This window comes from Paralichthys olivaceus, chromosome 5, assembly GCF_024713975.1.
Source record: "Paralichthys olivaceus isolate ysfri-2021 chromosome 5, ASM2471397v2, whole genome shotgun sequence".
Classification (NCBI taxonomy): Eukaryota; Metazoa; Chordata; class Actinopteri; order Pleuronectiformes; family Paralichthyidae; genus Paralichthys; species Paralichthys olivaceus.
This window is the reverse complement of record NC_091097.1, coordinates 13,932,298-13,952,318: the sequence shown is the minus strand read 5'-3', so window position 1 is coordinate 13,952,318 and position 20,021 is coordinate 13,932,298. Positions and strand designations below refer to the sequence as shown.

The 20,021-nt window shown below is 40.1% G+C and overlaps 3 protein-coding genes across 5 annotated transcripts; 1 reads left to right on the top strand and 2 right to left on the bottom strand.

Annotated features, from left to right (window-relative positions):
• Positions 1 to 465: 465 nt before the first annotated feature.
• On the bottom strand, positions 466 to 2,705 carry LOC109642760 (immunoglobulin superfamily member 6). 2 transcript variants are annotated; one of them, XM_020107676.2, is made up of 6 exons: positions 2,380 to 2,705; positions 1,553 to 1,861; positions 1,366 to 1,466; positions 1,239 to 1,271; positions 965 to 1,072; positions 466 to 806 (listed from the first exon to the last, which is right to left on the bottom strand). In XM_020107676.2, the coding sequence occupies exons 1-6, from the start codon at positions 2,462 to 2,464 to the stop codon at positions 732 to 734; spliced, it is 711 nt and encodes a 236-aa protein (XP_019963235.2). In that variant the 5' UTR covers positions 2,465 to 2,705; the 3' UTR covers positions 466 to 731. The 2 variants fall into 2 exon arrangements, with proteins under 2 accessions (XP_019963235.2, XP_069380731.1); XM_069524630.1 differs by having other exon boundaries at positions 965 to 1,075; positions 2,380 to 2,672.
• An 824-nt stretch (positions 2,706 to 3,529) lies between these two features.
• LOC109642763 (ER lumen protein-retaining receptor 2-like) lies at positions 3,530 to 8,287 on the top strand. Its single transcript, XM_020107678.2, has 5 exons — positions 3,530 to 3,885; positions 5,794 to 5,894; positions 5,997 to 6,155; positions 6,255 to 6,507; positions 7,027 to 8,287. The coding sequence occupies exons 1-5, from the start codon at positions 3,795 to 3,797 to the stop codon at positions 7,059 to 7,061; spliced, it is 639 nt and encodes a 212-aa protein (XP_019963237.1). The 5' UTR covers positions 3,530 to 3,794; the 3' UTR covers positions 7,062 to 8,287.
• Positions 8,288 to 8,977: 690 nt separating this feature from the next.
• Positions 8,978 to 10,821, bottom strand: LOC109642761 (lipid droplet assembly factor 1). Of its 2 annotated transcripts, none has more exons than XM_020107677.2 (5): positions 10,538 to 10,821; positions 10,298 to 10,398; positions 10,050 to 10,218; positions 9,795 to 9,937; positions 8,978 to 9,639 (listed from the first exon to the last, which is right to left on the bottom strand). In XM_020107677.2, the coding sequence occupies exons 1-5, from the start codon at positions 10,782 to 10,784 to the stop codon at positions 9,592 to 9,594; spliced, it is 708 nt and encodes a 235-aa protein (XP_019963236.2). In that variant the 5' UTR covers positions 10,785 to 10,821; the 3' UTR covers positions 8,978 to 9,591. The 2 variants fall into 2 exon arrangements, with proteins under 2 accessions (XP_019963236.2, XP_069380732.1); XM_069524631.1 differs by having other exon boundaries at positions 8,978 to 9,636.
• Positions 10,822 to 20,021: the final 9,200 nt, after the last annotated feature.

The following is a 20,021-nucleotide window of genomic DNA, read 5'->3' as shown; positions in this document are numbered from 1 at the left end:
TTGAACAACTTATTCTGACAATCTAAATATTGTGGTCTACTTATTTTTCCATATTACTGAAAGTACCATTCACTTTTTTATGGCTCTGTGCCACCAGCCAGTGCCTTGTGAACACAATATCTCCAGAACGTGTTTAGAGAATTTATTCAAATTGGTACAAACATTCACTTTGACTAAAAGAAAAACTCATTAGATTTTGGTGGTCGAAGGTCAATGTCACACTTGTAAAAACAAATGATGTTGACTGAAACTACACTGGTTTCCAGAGGCATATAACTGTAGTGTGGTATTTTTAGGTGTTCCCTTTTAAAGGGGTTATTATCCTAAATTTATGGAAGACACTCCAGTAATTTCAGAAACGTGATCTGAACTAGATTTTCCTGTTTATCACAGGTAAACACTGACCTGGTTTTGAGAAGAAATGTTTGAATGTGTTATTAAATAAATTGCAACCAGCAGAATGTATAAATATAATAATACATTTAATGCAGGACCATAAATGCCGTATGTTCATGTCTAAAACTGAAAAATTAGAGAGGAAAGAAAAAGTGAATCAGCACCTTTGTTGTGGTGTGTGTCTCATTTCATTAAAAAAATAAATACGTGACCGGGCATAGAGCCAACTTGCATCCTCTGCTGATGTGTCAATTTCCTCAGTCACATGAGCGTCCTCCTGTCAGCTGTTGCGTAGTTTTGGAAATCTTCTCAGACGATGGAGGTCTGACTGTCATTCAACATACTTCATCAACTCTTTTGACATTTTGATAGATGCCATCAGTTGAGCTGTTGAATTCAGGACTTGCTGTCTGAAAGTAATTAATATTAAATGAAAAATAATGATTTTAAAAAGTACATTTTCAATTTGGCAGGAAATATGCTGTAACACAAGTAATGCAGAAGTTTCAAGCTTACCTAACCCACCTATTGACAAACTCTAATCATTACATGCTGCAACAAGATTTACCTCAACTTGTGAACCGTTTTGGCCTGAAGTTTGTTTTCCTCCTTCCAAATGTCTTTTCTTGTTCATTTCTTGCAGCACATCGTGGAATCTTGTTTTAGTTGAGTGTTTCTGCTTGAAAAGAGAATTGAAATTTATCATAGCACATTCAGAGATGTTTTTCTGTTTTTAATTTTGAAGAATTTAACACCAGACTTAACGGGGGCCTTGGTTCCTGTTCCTCTTTTTTGTTCTCTTGGCTTCACAGTTAACACATCTAACACAAATTCAAACAAACCTTGTTGATTTTGCCCATCCTTCTGCAGCCATACTAGAACAAAGAGGCAGAGGTTAATTTCACATCAGCACATTTTCCATTTTCAGTCTTTGTATGAATTTTGAATAAATATGTTGAAGTAATGAACCTTTTTTAAGATGACAAGCGTCACTATTGCCACGCTGTAGAGGAGAAGGAGGACAAATGACAACCACAGAAGAATGTTCTTTACCATAGTTTTAACATGTCCTGAAAGCAAAAGGAAAGTTGTTTGTTATTGGTCTGAATCAAAGCATCCAGGCGTCTGTGTGTAACCTTCAAAGTTCTTCTCTTACCTTTCACTGTAAGAGACGTACCCAGCCCTACCAACGATGAGTTTTTTGTTCTTTGAAAATGTTTCACTGCAGCACAGTGGTAGATCCCGCTGTCATAAGTATTAAGTTGCTCGATGCGTAAAGAGGCTCCCTTGAGGCTGTGTTTGAGTGAAATCCCACTTAGGTTGAGATGAAAGTGGGAGTTTTCTTTGAAAACAAACCACTGATAATTGTGGCTGGAGGAGTTTGAGCTGACATCACAAGGCAGAACAACCACTTGTCCTGTTTTTCTCCAGATCTCCCTCCATCTCTGTTCTTTCCCCGTGCTGTCTAGAAAGAGACACATTTAATAAACGTCAAATTCACTGACTTTAATCCAAACATTTCAAACTAACCACGAACACCAGCTGCGATGCCTAATTCGTATTGTGAACGGGGAATAATGAGAACTAGAATGAAACTCAGTAGAGGCAGTACCTCCACCGAGGCCCAACACTCCCCTTAAATTCAAGCTACACAAAAATTCACACATACTCAGATATCAGTCCCCTTATTATGCCTTTTTTTGAAAAAATCAATATCCATGAATTATTCCTTGAAACTTTTTTGAAAATGATGAAATTGTTGAAAATGTTGTAACTCAAAAAAAAAAAGAACAAATCCTGGATCAGCTCCCTGATCTAAATCAACAACACAATTTGATGGGTTCTTCCCAGACCTATATACTACATGCTTCCATAAAGTTTCGTGAAAATCCTTTTCAGTTGTTTCAGCGTAATCTTGCTTATAATGAAACAAACAAAACCTCCAAACAATGAACATAATGCCCGGACAGAAAGACATTTTACCTGTTAGCGGCAGGTGGGTGAGCATTAGAGAAACGCAAAACAACCGGTCCATGTCTGTAGCTCGAACACTTGTGAGTGATCTCATGATTCCTTGTATGATGTTCTCTAAATGCTGACAACATGGGAAGTGAGTATGCAGAAGTACCTCAACACTTGGTTCCTACTTTTTTCTCTCTCCTATATTAAACATCTGACCTTTGGACTTTTACAAACATGTCACCTCATCAAATAGTAATATGATATTATGACGGTTCAATCAAAGGAGTGTAGATTCAATGATAAAGATTGAAACTAAGACAGATTGAGGATTTACTAAGATTCTGTGTGATTGCAAACAGGAAACCACAAGGTGCATCTTCAGCCTGTTAAATAATGCGAACTACATTTTGGAAAAAAGGAGGTTCTACAATCACATGTGTTTTCACAATAAATGAAAGGAGAAAATTTCACAGCATGTGGTCAGAAATAATCAGAAAGGAGCATTTCAGACTCTTGTAATATGCTTTTCACTAAATGGAAAATATGCAATTTAAATAGATGGTCAGAATCTTGTTTTCTGTGTGGGAAACAATGAGAACTGAATATCACTCAGTAGAAAGTGTAAGGTCCAAGGCCCAGCAGTCTCCTTAAATTCAGTCAAGCTGCACCAAATTGCTAACACTCACAGATATCCATTACCTAAATGTGCCAAGATTTTTTCCCCCCATCAAGCTCCATGCATTATTATCTGGAAAAAAGATGATAATGTTGAACTATGCCCTATCTAAAATCCTGGAACTGCTCCCTGATCTGCACTGAAATGTAATTGCTTCTTCCTCTAACTTCTTTGCATTAAGTGCATCCATCTACTTTTTTTTTTCTAGATACTACTATTATTTTTGAAGAACCACTTCAATTGCATTGGATTCGGCCACAAGGCTGTTTACCCCTGAAACTCCAAAAGTGTTTTGTGGACTCAAACACTTCCCCCACCCCTCCACCTGCATAGATGTGAGCAGATGTGTGAATTTCCATTTTTCAGTGAACTATCCCTTTGAGATCATGAATTCAGGTGGGGTTGTGGTAGTGATGGAGGCACCGGTCCCACCCTGCAGCTCCTCGTGGACTCGGGGCTCGTGGTTTTGCCCCCCCACTCCCAACCCCCTCGTTCCCCTCGTTGTGGGCGGGTCTTCTCGTGCTGTCAGTCCGATTTCCGTCCAATCCAAACGCCTCCCTGTGTTTCCTCACGCCCCCTTCCACGTCGACCTGCACTCTCGCCATATTTTCAATCCCACCGAGGACCCGCAGCCCCGTCTGCCGCCGAGCCGAGCCGCTGAAACCTTCGCCCGGGACTCACAAGTGTGACCAGGAGGCTGCTTCTGAGCTGCGAGGAGACTGATCTGCGTTAACCGCGTCTGCCAACCCATCCCGCCGCCATGAACATCTTCAGACTGACCGGGGACCTCTCTCATCTGGCTGCCATCATCATCCTGCTGCTCAAGATATGGAAAAGCAGGTCCTGTGCAGGTGAGCCGCAGTTTTGTTCACGATCACACGCGATGCACCGTCGTTCCTCTAACGCCTCTGGTGAACTTTGCCTTTTCTTTAAACGCTGAAACGTTGTCCCCCATCAACTAGCACGCTCCAAGGTAGCTAGCCACATGCTAACGCTCCGTGCTCATTCATTTGAGCCAGTGGCTAAAGGCGCTAGCTAACTGCTAACTAATAGAAAGTGCTGTGTCTGCGTCCACTTCCATTACTTCTGTTACATTTCCTACAGGTTAAGATACTGAGGTTGGTGGCAACAATATCAAAATGTAGCTTAGCATTAGCTGGCTCAGTGTGAGTAAACTACGCTAGCTAAACTCAGGGTTGAGGAGCTGTGTGCTGTCTGCAGCTTAACAGAGGGATAGTAATAAGTCAAGATTAATGTAAGGTTGATGTAGAAGTTGTTATTATTCACTGCAGTACACACACACACACACACACACACACACACACACACACACACACACACACCACTGCTCTGCTAACTTCAGGTTTGGTGCTCGACTCTTTTGGTCTGGCTTCTGACGTGGCGCTCTCCGAACGAAGTAGCTAATCTGCTAAAATAGTTTGTTACTTTCTGTTTGTTTGTTTCTACTATACTCACTTAGTTTGAAGCTCTCTAATAGACTTTACTCATGTGTTAAGAGTAAAGCTGCACATTGGGCCACAATAGATATGAGTGATTTCTAACCACTGCTACTAGAAGGGTTTGTGAGAGGTGAGAAAGTTATTGGGCACAAAGCTGTGGGGGTTAGGTTCAAAGTTAAGAGGTCATTTCAGGCAACAGATAACAGATAGATTGTTCTGTTTGTGTATAATTGTGGTTAGATGGACATCATGTAGCGATGATCATGATTCAATTCAGGAGCATATATATATATACAGAAGATGCAAACCCCAACAGGCCAAAAACAAAACAAAAAGACAACAGAGGATGTCAACCACCAAGCAACTTTTAAATACTGCCTTTCACAGTCATACATACGTGAATGTAGCACATCCATACTGTGTGAGGGGATTCACGTCTTGTGAGGGAGTAAATCTGCAGCATTGTGTCGCGTGGAGGTGGTGAACTTTGACCGCTAACATCACAGCATCAACCAAAAGCTACTATGTTTTTGTGGTCGACCCCACTTGGCTGTCGTTGTCTCATCCTGCGATCATACATAATTCACCTTCACAGTCGATTATCATCCACCTGGATTCATGTATGTCAACCACAGTGACCTTGGCCATACATACTGTAAAGCTGCTGAACTCAGAGCGAGACACACTCGTGTATATCTACTGAAGGATGAGGGATAAGCTCAGTTATAAAATTAAAATTGTCATGTTTAGCTTTTATCAAACGTCAAGGTTGGGGGACGAATAGCAGAGTTGCCTTTTTTGTTCCTATTTGTCTGCACCCAAAAATAGTAACAGTTAGAAACACTATTTTGTGTGTGATGAGGTCAGTAAAAAAAACACACTCCAAGACAAACCTGTACATACAGTATGTATTGTTGTCTGCTCATCTCGTGATGTCTGATATAGTGCTGGTTCAAGGATGCTAATCCACATACTTGAGATGCTCATATCAACTGTCTATCATATTGCCTTTCAGGGTCGTCAGTGGCAGCATTTAGACTATTCAATATTTATTGTCGTAAAACTTACCTGGAATAATGTTAGAAAGTAAAACTGATTGGTTAAAAGTCCAAATTGAAGAAAAACATAGTTATTAGTGTCTGAGAGTGCAGATAAACCATGATTCCAGTAGATGTCACTGTTCAATAAGGAAATCGTTATTATTCATGTTTACTGCTAGTGAAGCCATTCTCAAGTTGCTTGTGGCTTCGGAATACTTTTCACCTAAATGGTAAATGTGCTTGATTGTTTTTGTTTAAGGTATCTCTGGAAAGAGCCAAATCCTGTTTGCCATCGTGTTCACAACACGCTACTTGGATCTGCTCACCTCCTTCATCTCCCTCTACAACACATGCATGAAGGTGAGACACCAGTTCAGCTCTGAATAGAATCCCTTTACACAGGTCTCCTATTATTCCCAGTACCCTGAATGATGTGTGGAATGATTCTGTGTGGTTTACCAGGTGATCTACATCGGTTGTTCGTGTGCCACGGTCTACCTGATCTACATGAAATTCAGGGCTACCTATGATGGCAACCATGACAGTTTCCGGGTGGAGTTCCTGGTAGTTCCTGTAGGAGGTCTCGCCGTTCTCATCAACCATGACTTCTCTTTCCTAGAGGTAGGTTAAACGTTTTGTAAATAGTTGATTATGAGAATACGTACAGGATTCCCTTTGTAAACGTGACATTAATTACACTCCTGCTCACTTTGTCATCAGATCTTTTGGACGTTCTCCATCTACCTGGAGTCGGTGGCAATCCTGCCTCAGCTCTTTATGATCAGCAAGACTGGCGAGGCGGAGACAATCACCACCCATTACCTGTTCTGCCTGGGCCTGTATCGTGCTCTCTACCTCTTCAACTGGATCTGGCGTTTCTATTTTGAGGGCTTCTTTGACATGATTGCCATTGTGGCTGGTGTGGTCCAGACTGTCCTCTACTGTGACTTCTTCTACCTTTATTTCACCAAAGGTGGGTTCTTTACTGGTGTCATCCATTGAGCAACATTTTGGGAACAAAAAAGAAACATTTTATGCACATAAAATATTACAGTCAAATTTTTTATTTGGTGTTTTATATTAAGTTAATAAACAGTCATACAATTCTCACAAGCCCATATGTTCTGTATTCCTTCTTAGAATTATTACTTCAGTGTAAGAAATCAGGGACAAAATCCACAGTCCTTGTACCCTGACAGACTTTATTACACAGTTCAGCTGGAGCTAATATGAGGCTTCAGCATTTGGTTAATGAAGTATGTCTCTTCCAAAGTTATGGTTTTTAGTACAAAATTCACTCTTTGTGCCACTGGCCCTTCACAGTAGTTAAGCAAGTCACAGTCCCAGGAAACGCACAAAGGGAATTTTGTGCTAGAAAAGAAGTGCGCACTCATTTTGGCCTCAGATTTGTCTCACAAAACCAGGACAGGATTTTGTCTGTGGTGCTTAGGTTCCTATGATGATTGTCTAACTTTTTTTTCTCATCCCCCAGTGTTGAAAGGCAAGAAGCTGAGTCTGCCTGCGTAAAGCATGGAGAAGGAGACAGCGACTCCCAGCAGACTCAGGGGGTGGGGAGATGACATCGTGGAATCTCGTGACCTATAGCAAAGGATGCCTGAGACAGAGAGCAAACTAACGGGGAAAAACACTAGTCTTCTTGATGATTGCTGATTGAACTGGTAAATGCCAACAAACTCCAGAGCTGAACAAAGACCATCCTGAATCAACCTCTGGATTTCTGTATTCAGCATCTTGCCTTAAACTTCTTTTCATTGCTGTTCAAATAGGAGAAAGGCTTCTTTTTGTTTTTTGTTTTTTTACATGCGAGGTGTATACGCTTTTTTATTTCTTATTTTTATAATGTCACAAATGGAGTCATGTCTGAAAAGTACCTTGATTGACTTGGTAATGAAATGCACAAATGTACAGTCTTATTACAGAGAGCTAAAGAGTAATGTATCCGAGTGCCTGATGAGGATTATATCCATTTAATTTTCTCTACATTACGATTTGTTTTTGTCTCAGTATTTTTTTTGCATATGCTCTCTTGTCAACATTTTACAAAGGTCAACACATCACACACAATATTTTGCCATCTAATATTTTTCAAAACATTAAAAAAACGATTTTCTCTCTTTTACAAATCAGTACTTTTTGTATTTACAGCTCATTCACTTTAAGATGTAACCTGTAAAATACTTTACTTAAAATGCCAGCAGTCTTTTAGTCATCAGTGTCAGTAAATTCAAATGTGGAATGAATGAAGCTCCTCATGTCTTCGCGTCTTTTCTTCAGCTTACTGTTTTAAAGAAGCTACCATTCAATGCAGTTGTTCTGCAGCTTTGATATAGATTTCATACAATCTTTAAAGCAATGCTTTTTGGATATAGAGATAGCACAAAGTTTGTTTCTGTCATTATTGCATTCCAGTAAGCAACGCACGATCACCATCCAACAGTGACATGTCAGTGATGAATGACTGAAGGTCAGGGCTGAGGAGAATCCCCCAGCACTTCCCCCAGTGGTTGTGACTTCTCATTTGTGAACTGAAGTGTGACCAGTTCAACAGATCTGACATTGTAGTGCTCAGTAATTTAAATAGGTTATCATGCTGTTCAATGAATGAATTTATTGTTAATTTAAAGTCCTCCCTAATCTTTTCAAAATTGCCATTCCTCAAGGATTATTTCAACTTTTTACATCTTTTTTTTTGTGCAGAATATCACCTCCATTAAAGATTTTATGAGAATCAACCTCCAGTGTCGCTGTGTGATTGTGTTACAAGAGCTGATTGGAGTGCAGCTTTATCCTATAAACATATTGTACACCTTGTTACTTGGATGTTTGAGCTCTTAAAAATGTTAAAATTGTAAATTCTGTATTTTTCCACGAAGGAGAAGTCAAGGATAAAACATGAATGTACATGACAATATATAAAATATGAGGTTCAATTATTATAGATATAAAGTCATAAGGAATAATTGGGAAAAAATGATATAAACAAGAAACACTGAAAAATGGAGAACGCTGAGCATATTGCATATTTATTAAAAAAGAAAGTGACAAAAGTTCAAAAGATGTATTTTACTAATTATTTGTGATACATTTTTTGTGGAAAAAGTATACACACAATTATATTTTTTATTATCTCAAAGATTCCTTTAGAACACTTTAAGATTTCAGTATTTCAAAATATGTAAGTGTTTTAAAAAAAACATGTTTGTGAAGGAACACTTCAGTTAAATGCTTAATGACTTTAATTCACAAGATAATCATTTGTAAACAAATATTAACAGTAGTTTAATTATACCACATGAATAAATCTGAAGAATTTAAAAGAGCCAGAAATGTATGATTGAAAACATTCAGTTGCCATGAGTACGATGTTTTGTGTCCTTTACTATTTTATTGCCAAGATGTTTTGACAGAAAACCAGGGAACACTTTCATTCTGATGAGCTTTTATTCAACGCTGCTCTACAGATGCAAAACATTTGAGAGGTAACAGCAAACAGTCATGTAACATGTCTTTATCACGTTTTGTGATTTGTTCGTTAGTCAGCAGCATTACATCCAAACTACCGGATGGATTGCCACGAAACTTTGTGGAAATATGTGATGTGGGTCAGGGAAGAGGCAAGTTTTGTAGTGCATTTAAATTGGCTTTTTTCCTTTAAGAGCTGCCATCTCGAGATAGTTAGTGTATGTCCAGATCAGACTAACTGCCTACTGGCTAATTAGGCACTAATTTTTCATGTTTGTAGTTTTTCATGTAGACATTATAAAACCATTGAAATATATAAATATATATATATATATAAGATCATTAGACTTCCTGTTTAAGATATTACACTGATAAAATATTCAGTAACATTCAGTAAGAATTTGTGCTTGGAAAATCCATTTACAACAGCAGATCCCAGAATCAAGTAACCACACATTCAAGCATCTCTGTTCTCTGAATCCAAACCATGGAGCTTCAGTGGTGCGGATTCAAGGCTCCTGTATATTTCAAGGAAGAAAATAGAGAGGAGAGGAAGAGAGCGCCTGTGTGTCCTTCAGTCTTGAGTTTTGGAATCCGTCTCCTTCTCCTGGACGTTAACCTGCTGATAGGAATAATGGAGAAGAGAACAAAATAAACCAGTGTCTAACATTTAACAGCGGTTTGTGACGCTGGGTCACAGTAAGTACGATTAAAAAAGTCTGTGTAGAATCTCACATGTATGATAAAACATCTAGATCTGAGTCTACAGTTCATTACCTGGGGCAGTTTTGGGTAATACTTGAGGACGTTGGAGAGGGAAATATGAAAAGCATTTAGGATGAGTGAAACTGTGACAGAGAAGAAGGCGAGGCCACAGAGGACGCACAGCAGAGTCAACCCTGCCACAAACAACAGGAACACTGAAAGAAAACAGTGAGGAGGAACAAGTTGAATGAAAATCTACCGTCGGGTGCAGTATTGTAAAAACATCAAGACACATTGTTAGGCCGATATTGACTCGAGTGCACTTACCCTCAAAGAAAACAAAACCTACTGCTGACATAATCGTGGTGACAAGAGCAAAGATGAGGAAAAGTCCAACAGGCACCGCAGCCATGGCGCCGAACAGCATCAACGTGAGGGTCAAGAAAGGATGGCTGCCCAGGTACTGCAGCAGTCTGGTCTTCATCACCTGCACCGCCTGGGGAAGACACGGGTCATTCGGGGAGGAGATAAAGACAGTGGATAAAGACGATGCAGGTGATTTTATCTGGGGTTACATCTGGGTTTTCAGTGAGGTGGCTCAACAGGGTGGTCCATGACCCCTGCATCCTCTGAGGGGCAGTTCCACTGCTGCTGGGCTGCATCTCCACACCGTCACCTGAGGAAAACATGAGTCAGTCTGACAGCCACAAAGCAGCCACTGACATGGAAGTGAATCCCACAACACTGATGCACCGTCTGGACAGCTGAACATCCTCTTCTGGATGTTTGGAAAAGTACAGCGGAAAAGTACAAACCTGAATAATGTAGAAAACCTGGTTTGAATCTCAATGAAAAACCTGCTTGCAACTGTGTGAAGCTGTGTCCTGTAAGTTTCCTCACACACTCAAGCAGCAACAGAGGCAACACCTTCTTCCTCTTTCTTTTTCTTCCTCCTCCTTCTCCTCTTTCTCCTCCTCTTTCTCCTCCTCCTCCTCCTCCTTCTACTTCCTCTTGCATTCCAGAGAGACACCCGGAAAGGCTCGCTGATATCATTGCTGCCATCTACTGTTTACTTAACGTGCTGCAAGTCTTCATGACAGAACAATTCAGTTGAAGATTGCATTTCAGAAAATATCAGATCCTGTCCACGTGCAGGGTTAATGAGAGATATCTCGATATCTCTTTTGTGCATTCATTATTTTACCCCAACTAACAAAATAGTTTGGGCCCAGCTCTGGTCCACACTGCCACACCGTCATCTGGCCCATAGTCAGTCGGTCAGTATTGTTTTGGTGGTTAGTAGTGGAGGTAGCAGTTCTCCAGGAACCCAGTAGAGGGGGTTCCCAACCCACGTCCCAGCTGTCAGAATGAAATGGCTCCTTAAAAGTAATGACAGTGCTTTCTCCTTCTCCGCACTGTGCTGCTATTAAATGGCATCAACGAGATTTCCCTGGCAAGAGTGAGAGTGATCAGAATATTTAATGACTGAACTTTACCACCACTGCTGATTACTTCTTCAATCAAAGATAGAAATTGCTGGTCGGGCCACCACCAACCACAAATTGAGTTTATTCCCTTGGGTTTTGAGGATTGCATTTGGATATATGTGAGCGCACAACGTGAGGTCTTGTAGTGAGGGGAATGGCAAGGTGATGTGTTTCGAGCCACACCAAAGAGAGACACCCTCAGGACCAGTGATGACAACTTATTTGGAGCCTTTATTGCTGCAGGACTTTCTAATTAATCACTCTACTTTGTATTGAGCACAGGGGAAGAGTTGGGTGAGAGAGAGAAAGCGGAGAGGCTGCATCCATTTCTCCAGACTGCTGAACACAATGAACTCAGTGAACCAGGCAGTGTGAGCATGAGAGTGCAACTTGTGGATTTGTACACACACAACAAGAAATGTCCTTGTAATTGGGCTTAGTTAAGGAAAAACCCACAACCCTTCACAAAATGTCACGGAAAAAGGTTGAACAGAAACAGAACAAACACAGAAACAAAGAGAAAAATAACAAGATAAATATTTTATAAAGGTTTGAAATATAAATCCAGTAAAATTGATACATTTTCTGCTTTTATGTTTAATTCGCTATGTCTGAAAACATATTACTGCCAACAGTTGGTATATTGTTCACACTATACAGAGTATGGTAATGGGACAAGGCATTAGACTTTGTAATGACACTGCCAATTAAACTTGACCAAGTGAAACATTGTTTTAGGGGAAATATGTGATTCTCTGTTTCTGAGTTCTTTCTGGAGCCGTCTCAGCACTGTTAAAAAAAGTACAGCTGTGAGTACCTCCCCCTCTTCATCTGTTCATTGCATAGTAGGAAAGTAATATACAACATGTGCATCCATTCGTGAACAGTTTAGAAATATCTTGGAAAGTGAAAATGTAGGTAAAGTACAAGGGTGGAATTTTCCATTTCCTCCTTGACACCACTGATGTGTCCTTGAGCAAAGCATTCATCCCCCTACCTTTTAATAGTATAGAAAAAAGAGTAGTTATTTCTGCCACTTTAATTAAATCTCAAAATATGTCTTCATTTATAAGTAACAAGTTGTGGCAAAGTCTTAATTATTCTATTTCTTAAATGTATAGTATAAGATATTGAAATATTACCAGTTATTTAACAAAACATGCAGTATTTTAATAAAACTGAAAAATCTGAAAATGTAAGAAGTTGTGCGGCCACAGCGTTAACAAATGAACCTACTGTAATATATATAGACATATTTGGTACATGTTTCATCCTTAAAAAGCACAATTATGTGTTTTGATTTGCAGAAAATTGGAAAATGTTTTGTTATTTTAGCAGAAAATCCTCATAAGTATGTAAAACACATCTTGTAATTTGCAACCAAACATTTCTCAAATAAAACATGGCCTGTACAACAATAGTCTGAAATTGTTTTCCTGCTGAACATAATAAGTCAGCTGAAGGTAACAGAGTTGTTTCATGGCTCCTGGGACTAATGACTCTTGTGACAAGCAGCCCACTCTCTTCTACTTGAGGGGAGATTGAAACTGAAAACCTGTGGTATGGAGATATATTTGAGTGTCGGAGAGCAAATTGACTTTACAATATATCTACTGGCACATGCGGAGCTGCTCAAGAGATTGCAGCCAAAATATGATCGATGAGCTGTCAGTGAATTCCAATTTTCATCCACTGATTGTGAAAACTAATCACTGGGAGAAAGGGGGGAGGGGGGCATGAATGGTCAGAGATCTCCTGTGGTTCATTGTTGACAGATTCATGTCCACCTCTTGTGTGGCTTGTAAAATAATATAATGTGTTACAGGTTGGACATATATTCCAAAGCCTCCAGTGTTTCATAAAAAAACAAGAGGGACCTGGCGCTTTTTCTATTTTGGCTTGTCACACTTGATACCACAGCCCTCCACCACGCTGTCCACCTCCCTGTCCCTCAGTCCAGACTTTGTTCACCTCTCTTTGTAGATTCACAGGATGTGTTCAGCCAACAGCTCGCAGCAGGGAGAACAAAATGTCTGTGGAGCCTGCCCTGTGTCAAATAGGAAAGTCCTCATTGTTAGTGCTTGTCATTTTGTAAGATGAAGGGGGAAGTCTTCAGTTCTAGTCCTGTGACTGGGAAGAAAAATAGGCTCAAAGAGCGCTCCCTGGAGGCTGGTAAAGGGCGCTGTGGAGGATGGAGTCAGAGCCCCTCTAAAAGCTCACCATCAGCAGCAGCTGCATCACTACACACATGCACAACTCTCTATGGTTGTGAGGACACTCATTGACAAAATGCATTCCCAAGCCCCTAACTCAATAAACCTAACCCATCACAACAACATGCCTAACACTAAACCAATCAATAAGCCAAATCACCTAACCAAACAATAAATTATCAAAACAATTTAACCAAAATCAAACAATAATCAAAACAAGTTAATCGAAATCAAACAATCATTAGAAATCAATAAAGGACAAGCCAAATTAGAAACACCTAAAATGAAAGATTAAAAATATTGGCAAGAATTACCCTGAAAAACAAACCTAACCCTAATTCCAACCCTAACCCTGATTTGAACCCTAACTCTAACCCCTAACCCTACCCTTATTCTAACCCTAGTAACAACCCTTAGCCTAACCCTAGTTACAACCCTACTTACAACCCTAACCCTAATCACACTCTAACCCAAGTTACAACCCTAAACCTAACCCTAACCATTCCACAATGCATATTGATGAAATTTGGAGTGGGTACCTGTCAGGCTCCCCTTTATTAATAATGAAAGGTCCAAGTCTCTAAGACCTTGACAAAAAAAGTTATTCAAAAATATCTCCTACTTTCTCTTTAGATTTGATTGTTTGACCTCTTCTGAAGAACGTAGAAGTCGGAGATAGAACCAAGCGATCGGGCGTAACCACATTAGCTCAGAAGGACCCAATTTCCAAGTCTCTATGACCTTCAGAAAAAGTTAATCAAAAATATCTCGAACTCCAATTAATTATCACGCCTTATCATAACCCATAACCTCTAACCCTAGTTACAACCCTAACCCTAGTCACAACCCTAACCCTAGTTACAACCCTAACCCTAGTCAAAACCCTAACTCTAGTCACAACCCTAACCCTAGTTACAACCCTAACCCTAGTCACAACCCTAACCCTAGTTACAACCCTAACCCTAGTCAAAACCCTAACTCTAGTCACAACCCTAACCCTAGTTACAACCCTAACCCTAGTCAAAACCCTAACTCTAGTCACAACCCTAACCCTAGTTACAACCCTAACCCTAGTTACAACCCTAACCCTAGTCACAACCCTAACTCTAGTTACAACCCTAACCCTAGTCACAACCCTAACCCTAGTTACAATCCTAACCCTAGTTACAACCCTAACCCTAGTTACAACCCTAACCCTAGTCATAACCCTAACCCTGATCACAACCCTAACCCTTTGTGACAATCCTAACCCTAATCACAACCCTAACCCTAATCACAACCCTAACCCTAATCACAACCCTAACCCTAACCCTAGTTACAACCCTAACACTAGATACAACCCTACTTACAACCCTAACCCTAGTTACAACCCTATTTGCAACCCTAACCCTGTGGAGTCTAACCCTAATTCCATTCCTGACCCTAATTCCAACCCTAACCCTCACCCTATTTCAAATCCTAACCCTCCAACACAAACTCTAATCCTAATTCCAACCCTAACCCGTCTTCCAAACCAAACCATAAGGGAGAATAGTCACATTCCTTTGAAAAATGGGGAATTATTGTTTTACACATTGATTTTTGAACAGAAATAATCAGCGAGCTCTAAATCGCTGGTGGGTAGAGTTTTTTAACCTTTGCACAAAGCCATGCAACACATATCCCCATGTATTTGTGTTGTACAACTTGTGTGAAGTTGGCTTTATAATAAACATATGATACATATTATGAAATTGTATTCAACCTCCTCATCCACCTCTTGAAAGTGAAAATGTGCAGAATGATTCCTTTAATCATTCAAACATAATGCACCCCCATGTCCATACTTACAGACCGTCATGTTTTAGGAGTCACATGCTGCTTGCATGTATCTCTCAGCATATTGTGGCAGCTTTTGGTTTATCATCCACTTCATTACTGACTGTGATTGAATTTGCAATATTTAATCAGCACGTTTCCCACATTCAGTTATAATGAATCAACACAGCCCCTGCATTCTACTTTTCATCAATTAGAAGCAAAATCAATGAGGTGTCACTGAATAACAAAGTAGGGAGGAAATATTTAAAAGTTGGGTCAGTGGGTTTACAGACTGAAAAAACATGGTTCCGATCAGCAAAACGCTGTTACACTGTGTTGTTTCTACTTCTCATTAGATATGCAGTTTCCTTCTCAGCTCTGGTGTTGTGATGGATTGCTGTTACTGCCATTTGTCCCTTTTGCATTGTGATACAGTCTTTGAATTATAATTAAAGAAGGAGAGGGCTAAAGCTTCTGCAAGGGTGAGTGACAGCTCTTGATAAAGGAGAGACTGAAAAGAAGGAGTAGGGTCTGGAGAGGTCATCATTAAAGAAAGATGATTGTAAAGTAACACAGCCCCATCTATTATTTGCTGCACATTTGTGTGAGTCTGACCTGGAGGAGACCTTTGGACTCGAAAAAGAACAGGGGGAAGAGAGAGAGACTAAAAAGAGAAGATGAATAGGTGTGGAAGTATGGAGCTGCAAGAGGAGTTCCTCTGTCTCATTAAATCTGTGACCATCCTTTTGTATTTCCCATCACTTCACAATGTCTCCCTCGGGAAAGAAAGGAGAATCTTTTCTGCCCATGCGTCATGACTTTAATCTCAGCTGCTGGATCTGCTCATTAGTCCAGTTTTAGTCATCAGTTGATTGTTTTGAACTGAGGGGAGGAATTCATGACTATAGACTGTGTTCACGCAGCAGTGTCGATTTTTTTTCAGGAAAAATACCTTTTGGGGGGGGGGGATATTCACCTCCACCAAGGAGTAAAATTTTTCATTCCAGTCGATTTGTTTTTTGGTTGGTTTGTGTGACTTTAAGCAAGACAAGGCAAAAATGACAAGACGGATTCACACAAAACTTGGTGGAAGGATGTAATGTGCGTCAGGCAAGAAGCCAAGTAAGTTTGGTACAGATCCTGATTATGGGGCATTTCCAGGAAATTGTTTTACGTCCTTTAAAATTTCTTCTACATTTTCATTGATTTCCCAGGTAATGATTTAAGGATCTTGATTAAAAAAAAATCATGTAAATAAAGATAAATATTAAGAGGACTGATATCGATGAGTGTCGGTAATTTGGTGCAGATGGATTGGATTTTAGGGGAATGTTGGGCGTTGCCATTCTAGTTTATGTTGTTTTAGTGGTAACAGCACCACATGGTAGAATATCCTCTAATTTGTATAGAATGCTTTGTGGTTTAAACAAGTCTTTATGATGCAAACATCAACACATTTGTCAGGTGCGTGTGCATAATATCTCACCCACACAATTGTTCACATGCAGAGACAAAGATGCACAACTACACTTCCGGTGTGAACTTCACAGGTGACCTTTTGTTTCTGTGGTTGTTTGGACTTGCAGTTTGTTTGATGCTCTAACCGTCCTGAATTAAGCACTACTCCAACATCAAGGTGGTGTTGTTGGCTAGATGAAAGCAAAGGGAGCTGTGCAGAGGGTAATACATTAAACAGGTGGATATTCACAGTGAGAGGGAGGCCACTGGGGGGAAGGTGTGATGAAAGGGGGATTAGCATGGATTTATCATCACAGAAAAGCCATGAGTGCTCCATGAAGCTGTGAGGAGCTCGGCAGGTTTGTTAGTTTAAGTAGCAGGCAAAGAAAGATCAGCGGCTCTGACTGGTCTTTTAGGCATTTTTGTAACCAATCTCAAATGCTAAGTTAAAATTTGAAACCTTATATAACCTCACCGGTATTTTTAATACATTTTCAGCTGAGCAATGTGAAGAACTCTCTTTTGTCTGTGTAAACTGAAAACTGCCTGAAAAAGTCAAGTTGACTTTTGATCCCGTCTTTGCAATCAGATTTAGATTGGACGATGACAATAAAAAAAATGTCTGGTTCAAAATGAAACCCTTCACCTAACCCAATCCCTGACCAGACACATCCAATAAAGAGCGGCACACGTCCACCAAAGCCCAACATTCCCTTTATCAAACTCACTCTGGATTGTTGCTGTGGAACAACAAAGCCCTGTTTATCACTGCATTGAACAGTGCATCCCGAATTATAACTGTTATCACACTTACACACTCACATCAACCAAAATGTTGAAAAACGCTATTTACTTTGAGTAAAATATTCAAATCCAAATCTAGAGTTGTTTATATCTTCACCAGAAAAAAAAAAAAAAACTGATCAGTGGGTTTGAACCGTGTTTGTCTGTGCAGGACGAGTTTCTGTTTAAAGAGCGTCTTGTGTTTCATAATACCTGGAACATTACGGCTTGTTTGCCCAATTATGCCCAGTCACCTTGTCCCTGAATGCAACCTCCACAGATATAGATAAACGCTTTTCATCACCACAGAGTATAATTTTGTGTCTCTGCAGGCATCATTTTCCACCAGCTGCAGTTCCCTTCAGAAAGAGGCTCAGGTGTGACGTTCACGTGACTGTTATTCTGCAGATAGAAATTGTCACTGATGTATTTTGCCGTGTCAATGTTCCCTGTTTATTTGAAAAGCAGTTGTTGCTAATAATTGTGCAGCTCATCGGCTGAGTCAAAAAGAGCTTCTGTTAGCACAAACACAAGAGCAATTTCATGCAATCCGACACACCAGCACAACAGCTCTGTATTGCTGAAGAAAATATCAGGAACATTGATGTGCTGAAAATCCTGTTACACACTACAAATGCTGTTTTCAGACTTGCTCCGAACTCCAGAGCTCCTCCGGACATCATCCAGAGGGGCTGCGAGCAGGAGGTCCTCCACGAAGTTCACAATGTGTTGATGATGTTTCTAACAACTGGCCGACCCAAAAATTAAAAAACAAAAAGAAAGCAAATTTTAAAAAGGATTAAAAAGAGGTGTCATCCATGTAGTCATGAATTTAAAAGAGTTGATAAGGGCAGACGCTGTGTCGATGTGCTGTAAACGGGAAACACGAGATATCTGCAGCAGAATTCATAGATCCATACATCCTGCCTCTGCCTGCTGCACCACCCCTCACCAGAATGCTCGGGAGATTTCTTTGTTGCTGTGAACCTCCTGCTGTGTTGTGCATGTGTGAGAGGCAACCTCGACGAAAAACCCAATTCTTCTCCGAAGGTCATGTCTGAAAACAGCGACAGCCTTCAGCACACAAAGAAGATTAATATTCACACGTAGTTTGTGCAGGAAAACCAGTGCCTTTGACTGATTGTTAAGATGCATTAAGGTAAATAATTGTGTTTTTGAGGTAGTTATTGCTGAAATAAATTCATTTTTCATTTTGATTTGGATCCGCACCAAATCAAGTTCATCAAATCAAGAGCACAGAAAAGAGGGCAGCATTGTTTTTTAAATCACAATGAGATATACCTCAGCAATATGATGCAACCTGACGCACTAGCGCAACAGCTCTGCAATGTAAAAAATTGCTGTGAAGAAGATATCAGTAACACTGATGTGCAGGGAGACTGTTTTGTTTTGCCCTTTGCAAATATACCCTGTGTTACAATGGCTAGATTAAAACACATTCTTTTGTTGTTGTTATGTTAAAATAAGCAGCAACTGAGTCCAGGATGTGATCAAATGGCTCAATTAAAATATACCTGAAACATAAATGACCACAAAAGGAGCAGTTTGGTTTGAGTAGAAATCTGCAGGCTCTCTCCACTTGCATGATTCATAGTCTCTGCTTTGGATATTGAAGTATGATAAAGTCTTCACATGGATTTAGAGATGTCTTTTTTCAGTGACTCTCTGAGGACGTAATGTTTTTTTTTTTACAAGACTTAACTTTTTTCGTTTCTTTGACGGCAAAATAGATACATAGGCACACATGCACGCTCTTGCACACATGCACGCACACACACACACAGCAGAGGCCAAATCACAGCAGCAGTGGACGGGATCATCCATCTTTATTACTGCAGCAACACACTCGTACGACTGCAGTATATACACACACACACACAAGAAGACACATACACTCCCTTTGTTTTTTCTCCTGTCTTTCTTTCTGTCTTTCTTCATTCTCCCTCCTTGCAACTCTCCTCGTCTGTAGCAAAAGTTTCACATGAGAGACATTTAAGGGCTGACAGGAAATTTATCAGAGGGACCTACTTTATATCCCTGCAGCATATGGACGACCTCAGTTTAGACAATATGGTGATGTGGATTTATTCAAAGCGGCCACTTGCTGTTTGTCTTGTTGAAACAGACACACACTCCTCTTCTGCTGCTGGTGATTTAAATGTTTGTGCAATGAAACGCCAATTAACAGTGAGGTTTTTTTTTCTTCTTAGTGAGAGAGGTGTTAATTGGCTTCTCAGGAGCTGTGTGTATTGATAATTGGTAGACTGTGAAGTCAAGTAAGAGACAGAGATTGGCTAACTGTGCCTGTGGCTGTATCCAGAGGGGTTTGAAAGATGGTTCAACTTCAATCAGAGGTGATTATAAGTGAATAAAATTGTGTGTGTGTGTATGTGCGGAAGTGTGTGTGAGTGTTTGTTCTCATGTACACTACGCTCCATCCTAACGTTGACAGGGACAAAGTGTCAGATGAGTCAGCGCTGCTGTCAAGACTTAAACTGTGTGCATGCACGCTAACACTCTCTCTCACACACACACAC

What these genes read in the sequence shown, in the direction of transcription:
- LOC109642763 (XM_020107678.2), top strand. Translation starts at nt 3,795, where the DNA reads ATGAACATCTTCAGACTGACCGGGGACCTCTCTCATCTGGCTGCCATC. An exon ending in GAAAAGCAGGTCCTGTGCAG is followed by an intron (nt 3,886 to 5,793) that starts GTGAGCCGCAGT and finishes TTTTTGTTTAAG; the next exon opens with GTATCTCTGGAAAGAGCCAA. An exon ending in ATGACTTCTCTTTCCTAGAG is followed by an intron (nt 6,156 to 6,254) that starts GTAGGTTAAACG and finishes CTTTGTCATCAG; the next exon opens with ATCTTTTGGACGTTCTCCAT.
- LOC109642761 (XM_020107677.2), bottom strand. Translation starts at nt 10,784, where the DNA reads ATGGCAGCAATGATATCAGCGAGCCTTTCCGGGTGTCTCTCTGGAATG. An exon ending in ACCTCACTGAAAACCCAGAT is followed by an intron (nt 10,219 to 10,297) that starts GTAACCCCAGAT and finishes TGTCTTCCCCAG; the next exon opens with GCGGTGCAGGTGATGAAGAC. An exon ending in AGGTTTTGTTTTCTTTGAGG is followed by an intron (nt 9,938 to 10,049) that starts GTAAGTGCACTC and finishes GTTTTCTTTCAG; the next exon opens with TGTTCCTGTTGTTTGTGGCA.
- LOC109642760 (XM_069524630.1), bottom strand. Translation starts at nt 2,464, where the DNA reads ATGAGATCACTCACAAGTGTTCGAGCTACAGACATGGACCGGTTGTTT. An exon ending in TACGTCTCTTACAGTGAAAG is followed by an intron (nt 1,467 to 1,552) that starts GTAAGAGAAGAA and finishes TTTTGCTTTCAG; the next exon opens with GACATGTTAAAACTATGGTA. An exon ending in CGCTTGTCATCTTAAAAAAG is followed by an intron (nt 1,272 to 1,365) that starts GTTCATTACTTC and finishes TCTTTGTTCTAG; the next exon opens with TATGGCTGCAGAAGGATGGG.